We start from the raw sequence: 16,435 nt of genomic DNA on the forward strand, positions 1-16,435 counted from the left end.
ATTAGCAATGCATGTTTCTATTCCTCTCGCTATGGTGTTCCTTTAAGACCTTCATATATCTGGATCTGTCTACTGTGATAGTAGTTTTACAGTCTGGATCTTTTAATGATGGCTCAGAAGGTTATCTTGTCAGACATTTGTTAAAAGTACAGGCTTGGATACTTGGAGTTCTGATTACATATCGGGTTACTATTGTTTGTATGTTTAGTATTACAATTAGTGTTACAATCAGATTTGGGGATAGACTTTATGCCGCCAGACTTGTCGCAGGCCGCCCTGCTTCTCCTGTTGATTTAATCATTCCTGGTGATCTCCGCTTATTCATCTGCATCCACATAGGGGAAGCATTAGGAGGCGAGTGCGCAGCAATCGGCATTTCCTCATAAGAATTGCATTATGTGAATGCTTCTATATAGGGAACGTTAAGCATCTCCATGAAAATCATGGAGACACTGAACATCAGTTCTGCAAAGATTGCAGGACAGCATCCAGGAAGTCTAAATGATAGCCACTAGATGTGGTGTTGGGCAGAAATGTAAATGCCACCTTTTTTTAACAGAAAATGCAGCTTCTACACTGCTCAGCCTGCAGGGACAGTCTATTTGCAAGGGTACCACTACATTAAGCTGTAGTGAGTCCCTTTTATGTCACTGTCCATAACCAATGGTGTAAGCCTGATGGTATTGACCTCCTTGCGGCACCTTGCTGAACAGACCTGTTCAGACAGTATGTACAGTATGTTTTCCCAAGAGGTCATGTAACTCATAGAAACATAGAAACATAGAAACATAGAATGTGACGGCAGATAAGAACCATTCGGCCCATCTAATCTGCCCAGTTTTCTAAATACTTTCATTAGTCCCTGGCCTTATCTTATAGTTAGGATAGCCTTATGCCTATCCCACGCATGCTTAAACTCCTTTACTGTGTTAACCTCTACCACTTCAGCTGGAAGGCTATTCCATGCATCCACTACCCTCTCAGTAAAGTAATACTTCCTGATATTATTTTTAAACCTTTGTCCCTCTAATTTAAGACTATGTCCTCTTGTTGTGGTCGTTTTTCTTCTTTTCAATATAGTCTCCTCCTTTACTGTGTTGATTCCCTTTATGTATTTAAATGTTTCTATCATATCCCCCCTGTCTCGTCTTTCCTCCAAGCTATACATGTTAAGATCCTTTAACCTTTCCTGGTAAGTTTTATCCTGCAATCCATGAACCAGTTTAGTAGCCCTTCTTTGAACTCTCTCTAAGGTATCAATATCCTTCTGAAGATAGGGTCTCCAGTACTGTGTACAGTACTCCAAGTGAGGTCTCACCAGTGTTCTGTACAATGGCATGAGCACTTCCCTCTTTCTACTGCTAATACCTCTCCCTATACAACCAAGCATTCTGCTAGCATTTCCTGCTGCTCTATTACATTGTCTGCCTACCTTTAAGTCATCAGAAATTATCACCCCTAAATCCCTTTCCTCAGATGTTGAGGTTAGGACTCTATCAAATATTCTGTACTCTGCCCTTGGGTTTTTACGTCCAAGATGCATTATCTTGCACTTATCCACATTAAATGTCAGTTGCCACAACTCTGACCATTTTTCTAGTTTACCTAAATCATTTTCCATTTGGCTTATCCCTCCTGGAACATCAACCCTGTTACATATCTTAGTATCATCCGCAAAAAGACACACCTTACCATCAAGACCTTCTGCAATATCACTAATAAAAATATTAAAGAGAATGGGTCCAAGTACAGATCCCTGAGGTACCCCACTGGTGACAAGCCCAAGCTTCGAATATACTCCATTGACTACAACCCTCTGGTGCCTGTCACTCAGCCACTGCCTTACCCATTCAACAATATTGGAATCCAAACTCAAAGATTGTAGTTTGTTGATAAGCCTTCTATGTGCAACAGTGTCAAAAGCCTTACTGAAATCGAGGTAAGCAATGTCTACTGCACCACCCTGATCTATAATTTTAGTTACCCAATCAAAAAAATCAATAAGATTAGTTTGGCATGATCTCCCTGAAGTAAACCCATGTTGTCTCTGATCTTGAAATCCATGTGTTTTTAGATGTTCAACAATCCTATCCTTTAACATGGTTTCCATCACTTTCCCCACTACTGAAGTTAGGCTTACTGGCCTATAGTTGCCCGACTCCTCCCTATTACCTTTCTTGTGAATGGGGACAACATTCGCTAACTTCCAATCTTCTGGGACTACTCCTGTTATCAATGATTGGTTAAATAAATCTGTTAATGGTTTTGCTAGTACACCACTAAGCTCTTTTAATAGCTTTGGGTGTATTCCATCAGGTCCCATTGACTTATTTGTCTTTACTTTTGACAGTTGAAATAGAACCTCTTCCTCTGTAAACTCACGTGTAATAAATGACTCATTTATCCTTTTTCTTAACTGAGGTCCCTTTCCTTCATTTTCATCTGTAAATACCGAACAAAAATATTCATTGAGGCAGTCAGCTAGACCTTTATCCTCATCTACATACCTTCCTTCTTTTGTTTTTAATCTAACTAATCCTTGTTTTACTTTTCTTTTCTCATTTATGTATCTAAAAAAGGTTTTGTCCCCCTTTTTTACTGACTGTGCTATTTTCTCTTCTGTGTGTGATTTTGAAGCTCTTATAACTTGCTTAGCCTCTATCTGCCTAATCTTATAGGTCATTCTGTCTTCCTCACTCTGGGTTTTTTTACAATTACTAAATGCTAACTTTTTGTTTTTTACTATTTTGGCTACATCTGTGGAGTACCACAGTGGTTTCTTGAATTTTTTGCTTTTACTGACAAGCCTAATGCAATTTTCTGTTGCCTTCAGTAGTGCAACTTTTAAATAATCCCATTTCTTTTGGACTCCATTTAAATTGCTCCAGTCTGATAATGACTCCTTTACACATATTCTAATTTTGGAAAAGTCTGTTTTTCTAAAGTCTAAAACTTTTGTTTTTGTGTGGTGTGACTCAGTCACTGTTCTTATATTAAACCACACTGACTGATGATCACTGGATCCTAAACTTTCACCTACAGTAATATCTGATACCAAATCTCCATTTGTTAACACTAAATCTAGTATGGCCTCTTTACGAGTTGGCTCCTCAACGACTTGTTTTAGAGACAATCCCAGTAGGGAGTTTAGAATATGTGTGCTCCTGGCACAAGTAGCTATTTTTGTTTTCCAATTTACATCAGGAAGATTAAAGTCACCCATGATGATAACTTCCCCCTTCATTGTCATTTTAGCTATTTCTTCAACTAGTAGATTATCTAACTCTTCAATTTGTCCTGGGGGCCTATAAATCACACCTACACGAGTTACTGTGTGATTACCAAATTCTAACGTAACCCAAACTGACTCTATGTTCGCCTCACTAACCTTTATTAGGCTAGACTTTATGTTTTTCTTTACATACAGGGCCACCCCTCCCCCTTTCTTGCCTTCCCTGTCTTTTCTATATAAAGAGTACCCTGGTATTGCTATGTCCCAGTCATTTTTCTCATTATACCATGTCTCAGTAACAGCGACTAAATCTACACTATCAGTTGCCATTATTGCCACAAGTTCATGGATCTTATTCCCTAAACTGCGAGCATTTGTAGACATGACTCTAAGCTTATCATTTTTTAACACACTTGCTACAGGCACCTTCTGTCCTTGTTTTGGGGGACAATTGGATTGATGTTTTATCACCCTTTTGCCCCCCCCTCCTAGTTTAAATACATCCTAGCAAAACCTCTGAACTGCTCACTGAGAACATTTGTTCCCTTTTGAGAAAGATGCAAACCATCTTTTTTGTACAGTTTATTTCCATTCCAAACAGAGCTACCATGAGCAATAAAGCCAAATCCTTGCTCCCGACACCATTCACCAAGCCACAAGTTAAAGTCCCTAATACGCATCCGCCTGTCATTCTGAGTGTTATGCACAGGCAGAACTTCAGAGAATGACAATGTGGAAGCAACCTGCCGTATATCATTGGCAAAAACACTAAAAACTTCCTTAACCTCTGAAACCTCATTGCAAGCCAAGTCATTTGTCCCTAAATGGACAAGTACATCCAATTCCCCTTCCTGCTTTGCTTGCTTAACAATATTACAGATCTATAACTCATCTCTATAGGCAACTCCTTTACTGAGGGAACCCTCTCAGTCCAGCTGTGCTTAAAGGGACTCTCCAGTGCCAGGAAAACGCATCCGTTTTCCTGGCACTGTAGGAACCTACAGTGCCCCTCTCCCTCCCACCCCCCATACCATGTTGCTGAAGGGGTTAAACCACTTCAGGAACTTACCAAAATCCAGCGCCGATGTCTCTCTGCGCTTGGTCAGGCTCTGCCCACGCTCCTCCCCCGCAGACCGTGGAGACGTAAGGCTCATGCATGGCAATGGCCGTGCGGGCATTAGGCCTCCCATAGGAAAGCATTATTCAATGCAGTGCATAGCATGAGGATGTCCAGCGTCGTTTAAAACACTTTTCATGTTTTAAGAACACGGAAGTCCCTCTAGTGGCTGTCTGATAGACAGCCACTAGAGGAGGATTTAACCCTGCAAGTTAATTATTGCAGTTTATAAAACCTGCAACAATTACACTTGCAGAATTAAGGGTGATGGGAGTTGGCACTCAGACCACTCCAATGGGCAGAAGTGGTCTAGGTGCCTGGAGTGTCCCTTTAAATGCCAGTGACCTGATGTACCAAATGAGTGAGGTGCTTGTTCATGCCTGATTGATGTGTTCTGTGTGGATGACAGTGAACTAATAAAAATGTAAGAATCTATGTTGATTCTACTGATTGTGCTTGTACTGGTGTCTGTTATTGGAGCATCCGCACCATATATGCTTGTCATAAGGGGAAAAAAAGAAAGAGTAATTCCTGCTGGAAATGTTATCTTTGGCAGTCACGTGGCATCTTAAAAAAATCAGAAAGAAAAAGGTGTGCATAGTTTATTTTCTCAATCCTGACTGCATTTTCTTTGTTTCTTACAGAGATGTGCTCCCGCTTCAATTCGCCTTATGGACAATGCACAATTTCAATTTGGTAAGTCAATTTTCGTGTCTTCCGAACATCTGTGCTCACTTTTGGGTTAGTGTAATTCTGCATCATCATGTGTCGAACACTTGTGTCTACAGCCTACTCGGGCAGGATTACAACATCAGACTAAAAGACTTGTTTAACAATCAATACAAATCAATATGTAATTATTTTAACCTTCACAATGTCTTGTTAATATGCTGTCTGTGAATCACAAAGCTTGAGTTAGGAACCAGAACTTAGATTAGGGATCCATCACATTCTTGTTTTTCAGCGAATGAAACAAATGAACTACTGAATGGTATCACATTCCTAATAAAGTGCAAATCTTCAACGAGAAGCTGTTAAAGATTAAATATAGATTTCTTACATTTGGTTGCAAGTGTGTTTTTTTTTTTATATATAAATGTTGATGTTAAAGCCATAAGGTTATTTTTTTTTTTTTTTTTTTAAAACAACCTTAATACAAGGCTGAGGAGTAAGCTGAATTAACATCTCCGTTTAATGCCTGTTCCCATGAGTCCCTGCACTACCTGTGTTGATCTGAGGTATATTATGGTATAAAATATTCTTAAGTGGACACAAATGGTGTGCCGCTGCTGCTAAATATCTCTGGAAAAAGAAACCCCATAACTCCTGTTGTAGTGCACTGATTGGTGACGCGGGCTATCCTCTCTTGCCCAGGAACCCGGGGGAGGGAGTATTTAGCAATAATTGAGCACAACACCTCTACATTATTGTTATGTCTTTCTGTTATATTATTTTGTTTGGGCTGTTTGCACTTAAACATTGTATGCTGTACAAAAATATTGGTTGTGCTGTACTAAATAATGAATGGGAAAAAAGCCATCCATGAATACAGCACTGTTGACAATGTTGTGCCACTGACTTGTTTTAAAATTAGTTGACGTTGGAATATGTGATCATTTTTTTTAATGGTTTGTTCTCCTGCTTGTGTAAATGTCCCAGTTTATCTCACCCTGACTAATTCAGTAACTTTTTTTTTTTTTAACATCTTTTTCTGTCCTTTTTTTTTTTTTTTTTTTTGCTCACCAATAACTTTTTTACTTATGTTAAGTGTATTCAAGGAATTCAGGGAGTTCAGACCTCTAGGACCCCCTGAATGTATTACACTTGAATAATGTGTAATTCTGAAATTCTGTAGGCAATTTATAGGTACATTTTCTACCAATCCCAATATAAGCAAATTAGAAATTGAGAATTTATCTCCCCGCCCCCAACCCCCCCACAGACATAGTGTGTGTAGATGGCGTACACAGACGGTTGTTTTCCTTAATTATGCGAATTTATGAAGAACGTTGCTTGTGCAATAAGGACTAGCATCTAGCACTTTCCTCATACTGTACTAATGTCACACAGAACAAGAAAAATATAATTTAAAGTGGTATTTTATCTAACTTTGTAAGAACGTTCTCATTGTTGCGATTTCAGTACTTATATGTATTAGATCAGGGATAGGCAACATATGGAATTCCAGATGTTTTGGACTACATCTCCCATAATGCTCTTACAGCCATAATGCTGGCAAAGCATCATGGTAGATGTAGTCTGCAACAGCTGGAGTCCCAAAAGTTGCCTACCCCTATATTAGATAAACCACAAATTCTTAAATGGAAAAAAATGAGTGGATGACAAAGCAATTTTGCCTCTGGTAGCCATGGAAACGGAAAGTTGTAAACCGTGAGATTTCTCAGAAATTGCACCATTTTATTTTGCAAAGTTATAGGGGTAACATTTATACCCACAAATCGATTTAAGAAGATTTGTGCTTAGAATATTTTTGCTGTGTCTGTTACATTTGTAAACTAGATTACACATTTAATAAACATCCAGGAGTCTTTTTGAGGTTGTTTTTATATAATATATATATATATATATATATATATATATATATATCTGTCTTTGTGTTAATCAAACACAGAGAACTGTCAGGAATTCAAAGTGATTTCCAAATTTTAAGGCCACAGTGGCTAAACTGAAAACAGAATTGGAGAATTTTTCTAATTAGGTTCACATACACACCCTCCTACATACATACAGTACTACATGCAATATTTACACATTATAAAGTATATTCTATATAGCCACCCTCCTTTCAAGTTACCTTTTTACAGTTGGAGGGTGGCTTCCCTGGGGTCTAGTGAGCATCAGCAAGTACTGGGATGTGGATTCCTGGCTCTGTTCGGGCCCCATTGCTCGACCAAGCTCTTTGCTGAAGTACTAGCTGTCACCCCTGATGGGTCTTTGCTTCCTATTGTGAGCAAAGTCCATGGGAGCCAAAACTGTTTGGATCTGTTTCTCCCATGTTGGGGACAGGTAGAACTCTCAAATGGATTTAGTTCTTCTCTGGGAATCCCCGTCTCTTCTCTGAAAATGAATGAAAAAGTTGAAGCACTGAAGATTTTATCTTCACTGAAGTAAAGATTTCTTTAAGTGTCACTGATCGACTTAGTACAGATAATCTCTGGGTTGTGATCAAGATGTTTAGAGTTGGTGTCATAAGACCTTTAGCAGACTTAGCCTTAACTTACAGTTCTCTTGCCCCTTCATAATATCTATCATGAAATATTATTTAAACACGCTCTGGATTGGGATTAGCTTTTTTGTGACATTGTCTTGAAAACAAAGCAAATGAAAACCATACTGTGAGAGGATTAATAATCTAGAATTCTCAGAGGAAAAACAGAGAAATCCGCTTTAGACAGGTCAGTCTGACATCTACTAGAGGTGTGTTCTCTGGCAAATGTATTTAAAACGGCAATGTTTTACATTTAAAAAAGTTTCCCATTTCCAGAAGCGCAAGGTCTATGGACCACTTAAAATGAAGTGGTTTTGGTACTTAGTGTCCCTCTAAGACAGTGATTGATGTGCTTTAATAAAAGCGACCCAGCAATAAAGTTTGAGCTTTTTAATGAACATTAATATGTTTCCATTCAAGCAAGTGATACCAGTGTTTCAGTTTAACTCATTTCTAAATTAAATCTAGAGAATTATTTACAAAGTTCATTTCAAAGCCTGAATTTTCCTAGCACGTTTATTATACTAAGCTTTAACATCACGAGGTGCGAAATGTCTTTTTGCAATTGGTTTCCTTCCCCAAACGCCGTACTCGCGTTGATAACTTTGTGGGTAAAAAAAAAAGTCCAGATCCCTATCAATATTGTGCATGTCTAATTAAGAACCGTATGAAGACGAGATGTTCTATAATGTTGAGTGTGAGATGACAATTGTGAGTTCTATTTTGTTAAATTTTGTTTAGTTTTTTTCATTTATTTTTCTTTTGTTTTTAAAATTAAAAAGCACCAGTTTTTCATGAATGTTCTGTAAATTTTATTCTTCCTCTGTTTCTGTTAAACATGCAAATAATTTGTTTTCTGTGTAATAATGGTTGCCGGCCTTCTTAATGATCTTTATTATAAAAGATTTCCATGAAAAACTGGTTCTTGGGCTGGCATGGCTGTGTCTAACAATTGCCTTCTGCACTATCGCCTTCCTTACCAGGAAGTCTGGCATAACACTGCAATGCAATTAGAGTTCCTAGATCTTGTTATGTATCCCTTCTCCATGCTGATGGTTAGGACATAAAAACTGCTGCCTTTCAGTATGTAGAATTCCTGTGCTGCAGGAAGGAATGTGGTTCGTCCATCAAGGATGAAACCGAAAGTGAATGCTTTGATTAGTGCATTTATTTCACTCCCAAACAGCATATGAATCTGCAAACTGAACGGTAGCACTTTTCATGTGCTGTTCATCAGCATGACACAGTGATGTGTCTAGGAGAGTACAGGGGGATTTGGCAGCCCTAAATGCAATGCATTGCTGGCTTGTGTTGCAAAAATTACAAATCGAAAGAAAAACAACGTTGCCTGTAAATGCTCTTTTCCTTTGTACAATTTGAGCTGCGAAATGTTTCATAGTACACTCGCTGCAGCAGTTTCTTCATTTAAATTTGATTTATTTGTGCATGTATTTATTTTCTTTACAGGGCATGCTCTTAAACCTCAGGTGGCCTCAATTTTTACTTCATTTTTGGATGGGTTAAAAAAATTCTACATCACAAAGGTAACGGTTATTTTGTGCTTTTAGAACCTTCTGCTCCTTGTATTTAAGGGTTTTTCAAAATTGGCGTGCCTTTACTAGACCACACAATCAAACGTTCCCCGTTTACCCATAACAAACTATTACAAGGCTGTTGATACTCACTAGCCACTAACGGTCTTGTAATGCATGACCTTCTTCGTGAATTGTATCCCAAGAATGTCACAGCAAAGTCTCATATTTTAGTGGCCAGTAAAACCGCAATTTATCATAGAATGGCTGGACATTGATTTCACAGTTCATGTGCAAAAGCATTCATTAAACCGCAGAGTCAATAAAAGGTCTCATTACCTACAAAGAAACCAATTTTCATCAGTAGCATCATGGCTGCTAAAACTCTGTGTAATAAATGAAGCAGCCTAAGCCTTACTAGTACTGATCATTAAGTCTGACTTGTGAATCTGGTAGACATGACTGATTGATTTTGGAAATCCCTGTTCCGCTTTGATGTATCCGATCTTTGAGCTTTCTATCGTCAACCTGGTTTTAATATTGGCCTCCAGCACTGCACATTCAAACAAGCTTGCTTTTTTAATGATTTATTTATTTTTAAAATGTTATTATTTTGCTCCATTACTGCCGAAAGGTCAAAGACCAATTATTTCTGATTTCTTGTGTGTGTTTGTGTTTGTCTGACTAATATATGGTCTATCTAATTCTTATTGTACTGTTAATAAACCTTTAATGTTGAAATTAGAAGTTGTCTCTTTATGAAATAATTCTATGTAATATATATATAATTTCTTTAATTGATCACACCATGACAGTATATACATGTCTGTGTAGGCCCTGCTACTATGTTCAGTTCCATAAAGTAGGATTGCCTGCCACTGTGTTAATTTGAAAAGCCATATATTCTCTCTTGATGTTGTACATTTTTTTTTTCAGGTAGATTAAGTATTGTTGTTAATTTGCTTAATGCCTATAGGCATATATTGGATTGGCTGAGATCATCAAGGAGGCAGACCGACCTAGGGCATAGCCAAAGCCACCCTGTCCAATCGGCATCTCCTCGTAGAGATGTATTGAATCAATGCATCTCTAAGGGAAAAGTTCAGTGTCTCCATTCACAGCATGGAGACGCTGAACATCAGTGCTGCACTCTAGAGGTGACCCTAAGGAGCAATGTAAACACTCTTTTCGTAAAAAAAAAAAAGACAGTGTTACAACAAAAAGCATGCAGGCACTGACTAGACTCACCAGAACAACTACAATAAGCTGTAGTTATTCTGGTAATCATAGTGTCCATTTAACATTAGCCTGGCATACAGAACTGCTGAAAATAGGGCTTTACATGCTGCCAATAGGTTTGTATGACCTCGATTTTTGTGACTGCATAGGTCAGTCCAGTGGTGTCAGGTGCTCCCTACTCTAATTTGTAATAAAAAAAATGTTTTTGGTCTTTTTTCATTGTCAAACTTGATTACTATCTTAGCAAATGTAAAAAGCTTATTAAACATAACTATTATACTTCAAATTTGTGTGCACTTTTTTTTTTTATTACTGTACTTTTGTTAAACACACCTCTTTATCCTAATTTGCTTTCAGTTTAAAGGCTTTGACCCAAATCAGCTTTGTGTAGCAACTTTGTTATTCGAGGGGGACCGTGAGAAAGTTCTACAGCATGAGAAGCAAGTTTATGATATTGCAGCTAAATTTGGGTATGTAAAAAATAGTTAACATAAGTGAAGTTTACATGCATTTTTGTATTTTAGCTATATTTTCTTCCACAATATGATTCTCAGATCCCAAGTGTGCACCAACATTTTCTTTCATTGTTTTATTTACTATCCCCATACTTTTATTTACTATCCCCATACTTTACAAGACAGGTCAAACATGTGTACTCGTGAATGCAACGTATTCCTTCATCTGAGTGGGGCAAAGCATATTTGTTCTATTTTTATACATGTAGTTCGTCTTATGGGATAAAAAGGAAGAGAGCTTATCCTTGGCACTATCATGCAAAGTCACGGTTGATGCTAAGGATCAACCGATATCTTTTACGGATACAGATTTTTTACGGATTGCTCGCATTCTGTGGTTTTGCCTATTATACATAAAGCCACTTTAAAAAGGCATTCATGTGTATTTACAACTTTGTGTGGCAATAATAGGCAGAAAACCATCGGTTAACGCACGTCCTACACTCTCTATCCATTGCCGATGGACAAAGGTAGAAGTAGTAGCGTCAGAGTAGCATGGTTTTCACGCAAAAACAGTGGAACGTATGGGGCAAGGCAGATTCTTTTGTCCCATCACTCTGAAGAAGCCTTCAAGGCTTATGATTTACTAAAGAGTTCCATCAAGAGACAGTATTGCATTTTTAAATGTGTGTGTGTATATATATATATATATATATATATTTTTTTTTTTAATATACCACCAATATTTTTAGCCCACGACCGCAGGAGTTACTTTTCAGCCCAATACACTTTGGTTTAACGTAAACCTGCTTATTGAAGGCCTTGCCATAATTTAACTCTCCTGTAGTGCGTCTGCTTATATGATTATGATGCTGCGGGTTCATTTGCTTACAGTGACCTGCCCTGGCTAGAAACACACATTTCTGTGTAGCGCTTAGTGACATGCTGTATTGAGCTAATCTTCCAAGCTGCAGTAGGTTTTCCTAGATGTGTATCAGATGATTTACATACTCCATGCTACATAGCATATTGCTGCTTAGGGCGTGCTTTTTACCCTATGCTCTGAATATTTATTAAATGTATATTCATTTGTCCTGCATCAGATATAATGTTACAAGGGTGAGTGCTTTCACTCTCCTGTCGCTCTGGTATATCCATCTCTATGACACCTCTGCTTCATTAATCAACACTATGAGTTCAGAGGTAAAAGCATTCAAGGAAGACATTGCTTTAGGGCAAGAGCGTTCATTGGTTCAACGTGACCTCACTACCTTCTCCTCCTGTGAAGAGATTTCTCCAGTATCATAAATAGAGTTGCCTTTCCCTGCGGAGGACACAGCTGAGCCTATCTGCGAACATTCTGTGCAATGCATGATGAATATTAATTGAATGGAGCAAAGACGCCTCTGAGTGTATTCCCTGACCAGAAAAGCTTGTTATGCTCAAAAATGTGTTTTCCCCCTCTCCTCAAACCCAGCGTAGTTATGGTTTGTTTCTGTTTTTTATTTTTGCAGTTTAAAGGCAGCAATGTTTTATTTGCCAGTGGAGCGATAAACACTTTAAAATACTTAACTAGTGGTTACTTAAACCTATTACTGCAAACTAATGACTTTCAAACCGTTTACAGTTTACAAATGGTCTCAGAATCTCTTACTATAATATAGCAGGAATGTGGAACTACACTCAAACACATTTGAAATGTATCCGGGTGCACCAGACCAAACCCAGTACCAGGAACCAAATATTTGATGAGGAAAAATAGAAGAGAAGTCCAGGCACTCTCAGGATACAAAAAGGCAAATTTATTGAACCCACTGCAATGTTTCGACCCACATCTTTTACTAGACACTAGTGAAAACACACTAGTCCTTTTAGAGCACACTTGTGAAGTAAAAACTTTATTACCCAGGACATACTTGAAAACGATAGAAATCTCAATGTATTCTTCCTGGTAAAATGTTTTATAAATAAATGAATTAAAGCATATTAGTGATCTCAGAACCTTGCTGCACTACATTTGTGATTGCCAAACTGTCTTATTATCAAAAAAGTTAAGGAGGCACTTAATGCAGTGTTGGAAAATGAAGACAGTCAAAAATAAAGTTCCTTTCACTTTAACTCATGAACACTCTTACCACTGGATCAATTGGGTGTCACTCACCTTTACTATAGCCACGAGGGCCCTTATTGATTAGAATGGAAACCCTTTCAGTTGTAATAGTAACACGTCAACTGTTCCAATTGTTCCCTTTAGGAAAAGTTAAAAATGCACAAATGCCTTCTCTTCTATCTGATCATTGTAACACGTTGGCTTTTACGTTATTTATTCTTTTTACTTTATAGCACACTTTATAGCAGCATTTTTTTTGTTTGTTTTTTTTGTTTTGTTTTTAAGATATACAGTACTTGTAATTTCCATTTTTGAAAATGCAGATTGAAGCATTGCCTGTGAGCGATTTCATGTATGTGTAGTATCCAAATCCCAAGAAAACTTTATCAGGGTACGTTGCCAGTCATTTTAAGACGCACATAGTAGCAGAATATTGTGATCTATGTTCTAGGATACCCGCATGTAATACAAATTGAAGATTTTCCCCTTTAAGACAGAGGAAGGCCACAAGAAGAGTTTAATATTTAATATGTCTTTGTTGTAACCACAGCAGCAGTTTGGATACTGTGTATTTTAAAAGGGAAACTGTATAATCATGGCGATTTGATAAATCGTCAATAGCCCACCTCCTGTCACTAATTGTTTTGTGCTGTTACAAAGGGACAGAAAACATTTCACTTCAGTAACAGGCTGAGTAATGATGGGGAGTTCTCTGTCCGTCTGGTTTGATTGATTGTATGGCTGATCGATGTAAACCACTGCAAAAATGGCATTTGTTCTGCTTTTTTTTTTTTCTCTTTTATTTTCTCTTCCTTATTCCGATGTTTTATTGAGTAACCAAAATTGACAATATGTTCTAGGCCTTACTTACTTTCTTGTGCATTAGGCCTTTAATATCGTCTTTTTATTAAGATTATTTCTTCTTCTGCTAAAACAGTAACCGACAAGGGAGCATAGAGACTTCACAGGTCTGTGTTCAGTGACATGGATACAAATTCTTTCCATCCTTCAAGTGTAGACGCTTGTACATCGTGAAATAATTTTGTGTCACAAAGGGTAAAAGACTGTGCTGTAGGAAGGGAATTATACAGCATATTAATCTTGATCAGGCTGCAGTCATTTGCAGAGTAATTAAGATAATTATCATTTAAAAAAAAAAAAATATATATATATATATATATATATTTCTTTCACACGATCACTCTGCATTCTTACCCAAGTATATCTTAGCCCTATCTATCTCTCTAACTTTCTATCTCTATATCATTCTTTTTATCGGACTAACATAATTTTGGAATGACAGGCTTTCGGGAGATCTTCCCCTTTTCAAGTCTAAAGCATTCCTGTACAAAAATGATACATATAATTCAAAGTTGAGTTGTTGTACAGGGGATAAAGCAAAATGAGGGAAATTTATAAAGGTCTGATTACGTTACGTGAGAAACAGAAGAACATAAAGATAGTTCTTCAGGCACTATAGTACCACACTCCTGCAGCGCTGAAAGAGTTAAAAACCTTTTTGTCACTTACCTAATTACAGCGCTGATATCCCTCGGCCCTGGCTAAGGCTCCGATTCCTCAGCTGACGTCTGGGTGGGGAGCAGGGGGGCAGCCACTAGAGGTGGAGTTAACCCTGTAAGGTAATTATCGCAGTTTATCAATAACTGCAATAATAACAATTACAGGGTTAAACTGACAGGGACACTGTACCCAGACCACGTCAATGAGCCAAAGTGGTCTGGGTGCCTATAGGGTCCCTTTAAGAATTCATGTATTCTCATTTAAGAATCCAGAATATTCATGAAGGCAAAAATGCAACCCACACATACATATACACAGACATAAATACAATCCTGTTTATACACACACACACACACACACACTCTTCCCCCACCTACGTTGGGAAAGCATATGTCTACATATTACGATATTACTGATATGAATCTAATGACAAGTTTATTATTATTCTAACATATTAATAATCTGTGAGTTATAAAAACTGTGCAAACTGAATTGCAAAATTCAGGCTGTGTCTCTAGCAGAGTTCAGAATTTTCCAAATCTATCAATTTAGCCAACATTGCAAAACAGAGCTTTCAGTTTCCTCCATTTCACCGTTAACCCCTAGGTCTGTTTTTTTAAAATGTGCAAACTGTTGCGTGAGAATAGTTTTTGAATGTTTTCAGTGTCAATAATTGTCACTTTTTATTAATGTTCTCTTGCTCATTCTATTTTTTTTTTTAAATATGGTCATATAGAATAGTTACTTATTATTTCATTGGAAACGTTTTGGGACATATGACTTAACATTTGTGTTTTATTTCTAATTATTTCATATATTTAATTAAAATGATGGTACTCTCTTAAAGAATGGCATTACTTTCAGTAAATCATTAACTATCTCTCCAATTTCAGGGGTCTGGCAGCAGGCGAGGATAATGGACAGAGGGGTTACATGCTGACATTTGTCATCGCTTACCTTCGGGTAGGTCCCTGCAACTTCAGTTGCATCTTTGTGTTTTCATCAATGCCAATATTGACATATACTGACCCTAAAGGAGTATTGAAAGCTTTACAAAGGATTCTTTAAAATTGGTCTCATACGTTTTAGAGTGATGCTTTCATCCTCACGTCAATTTCTTTCCCTTTTCCTGGGCTCTATGTATAGATGCATTAGTTCAGAATGTGCAGATGTGCCTCTGGGATAAAAATAATCAATGTGAGAAACCCTGGTGTGTGTTTTGTTTTTATTATTTTTATTTTTATTACTTTTTTTAAAAAAAATAATTTTTGGCCTTGCCCCATCATTGGTCTATCGTGCAATCTGCAGTAAAGATATTTATAGTAGGGCAGTGAGAAAAATAAAAGTTTATGTATTAAAGAACCCTTTTTTTATATTTATTTTTTTACTTCTTCTCCCAACAATTAATTTTTCTAATATCCGTGTGGATAAAAGGGGTTTGCTAGAGCTAAGCTGGACGTTTATGTAAGGATAACATTTTGTTTTTTTCTTAGCCCTCGATCATTGTACTTTAAATTGCAAATTCAGAGATTAAGGGTTAAGGGTTAATAAGTGTGTAGGGGGTTTATAAAAAATACCCCTCTCTGTCTCATTAGAGATTTTGCCTTATAGCTGAAGACTGCAAGGTTAATTGTTAGTGTAGAACTCACACAAGAGGTTTTACCATGTGGCAGGGATGCTTACACTTAAATGGTCATTGGAGCAATACTAAAATAAAATCTCGAGTTATTTAAATGTGCATAGGGATTTGGGATAGTGGGTAAGTAACTTTTTTTTTTTTTTCTCCTTTGGTTTTGTTCTAATATTGAATGTAAGTGATGTATAGCGATCAATGTCAGAGTTCTATGTTCTGTGACATTACTCTGGGTCTCTGTTTGCTGTTATGTCTTTTCAGCTATTTGCCCTTATTTATTCTTTATACAGCCATGGGAAAAAGGTTAATGCAACCTTTAGATGAACACATGACAGCACACCGTGTCATAATTTAACAGAAATAAATG

At 37.3% G+C, this 16,435-nt stretch overlaps 1 protein-coding gene across 1 annotated transcript in view; it reads left to right on the forward strand.

Moving 5' to 3' along the window:
- Window positions 1-16,435, forward strand: part of AGPS (alkylglycerone phosphate synthase) — a 167,103-nt gene that overhangs the window by 105,208 nt on the left and 45,460 nt on the right. The window contains exons 12-15 of the mRNA XM_063429777.1: window positions 4,994-5,045; window positions 9,046-9,122; window positions 10,707-10,819; window positions 15,329-15,398. Of these exons, the coding sequence (XP_063285847.1) occupies window positions 4,994-5,045; window positions 9,046-9,122; window positions 10,707-10,819; window positions 15,329-15,398 (312 nt within the window). The remainder of the gene's footprint in view (window positions 1-4,993; window positions 5,046-9,045; window positions 9,123-10,706; window positions 10,820-15,328; window positions 15,399-16,435) is intronic.

The sequence above is a fragment of the Pelobates fuscus genome, chromosome 8 (genome assembly GCF_036172605.1).
Source record: "Pelobates fuscus isolate aPelFus1 chromosome 8, aPelFus1.pri, whole genome shotgun sequence".
Classification (NCBI taxonomy): Eukaryota; Metazoa; Chordata; class Amphibia; order Anura; family Pelobatidae; genus Pelobates; species Pelobates fuscus.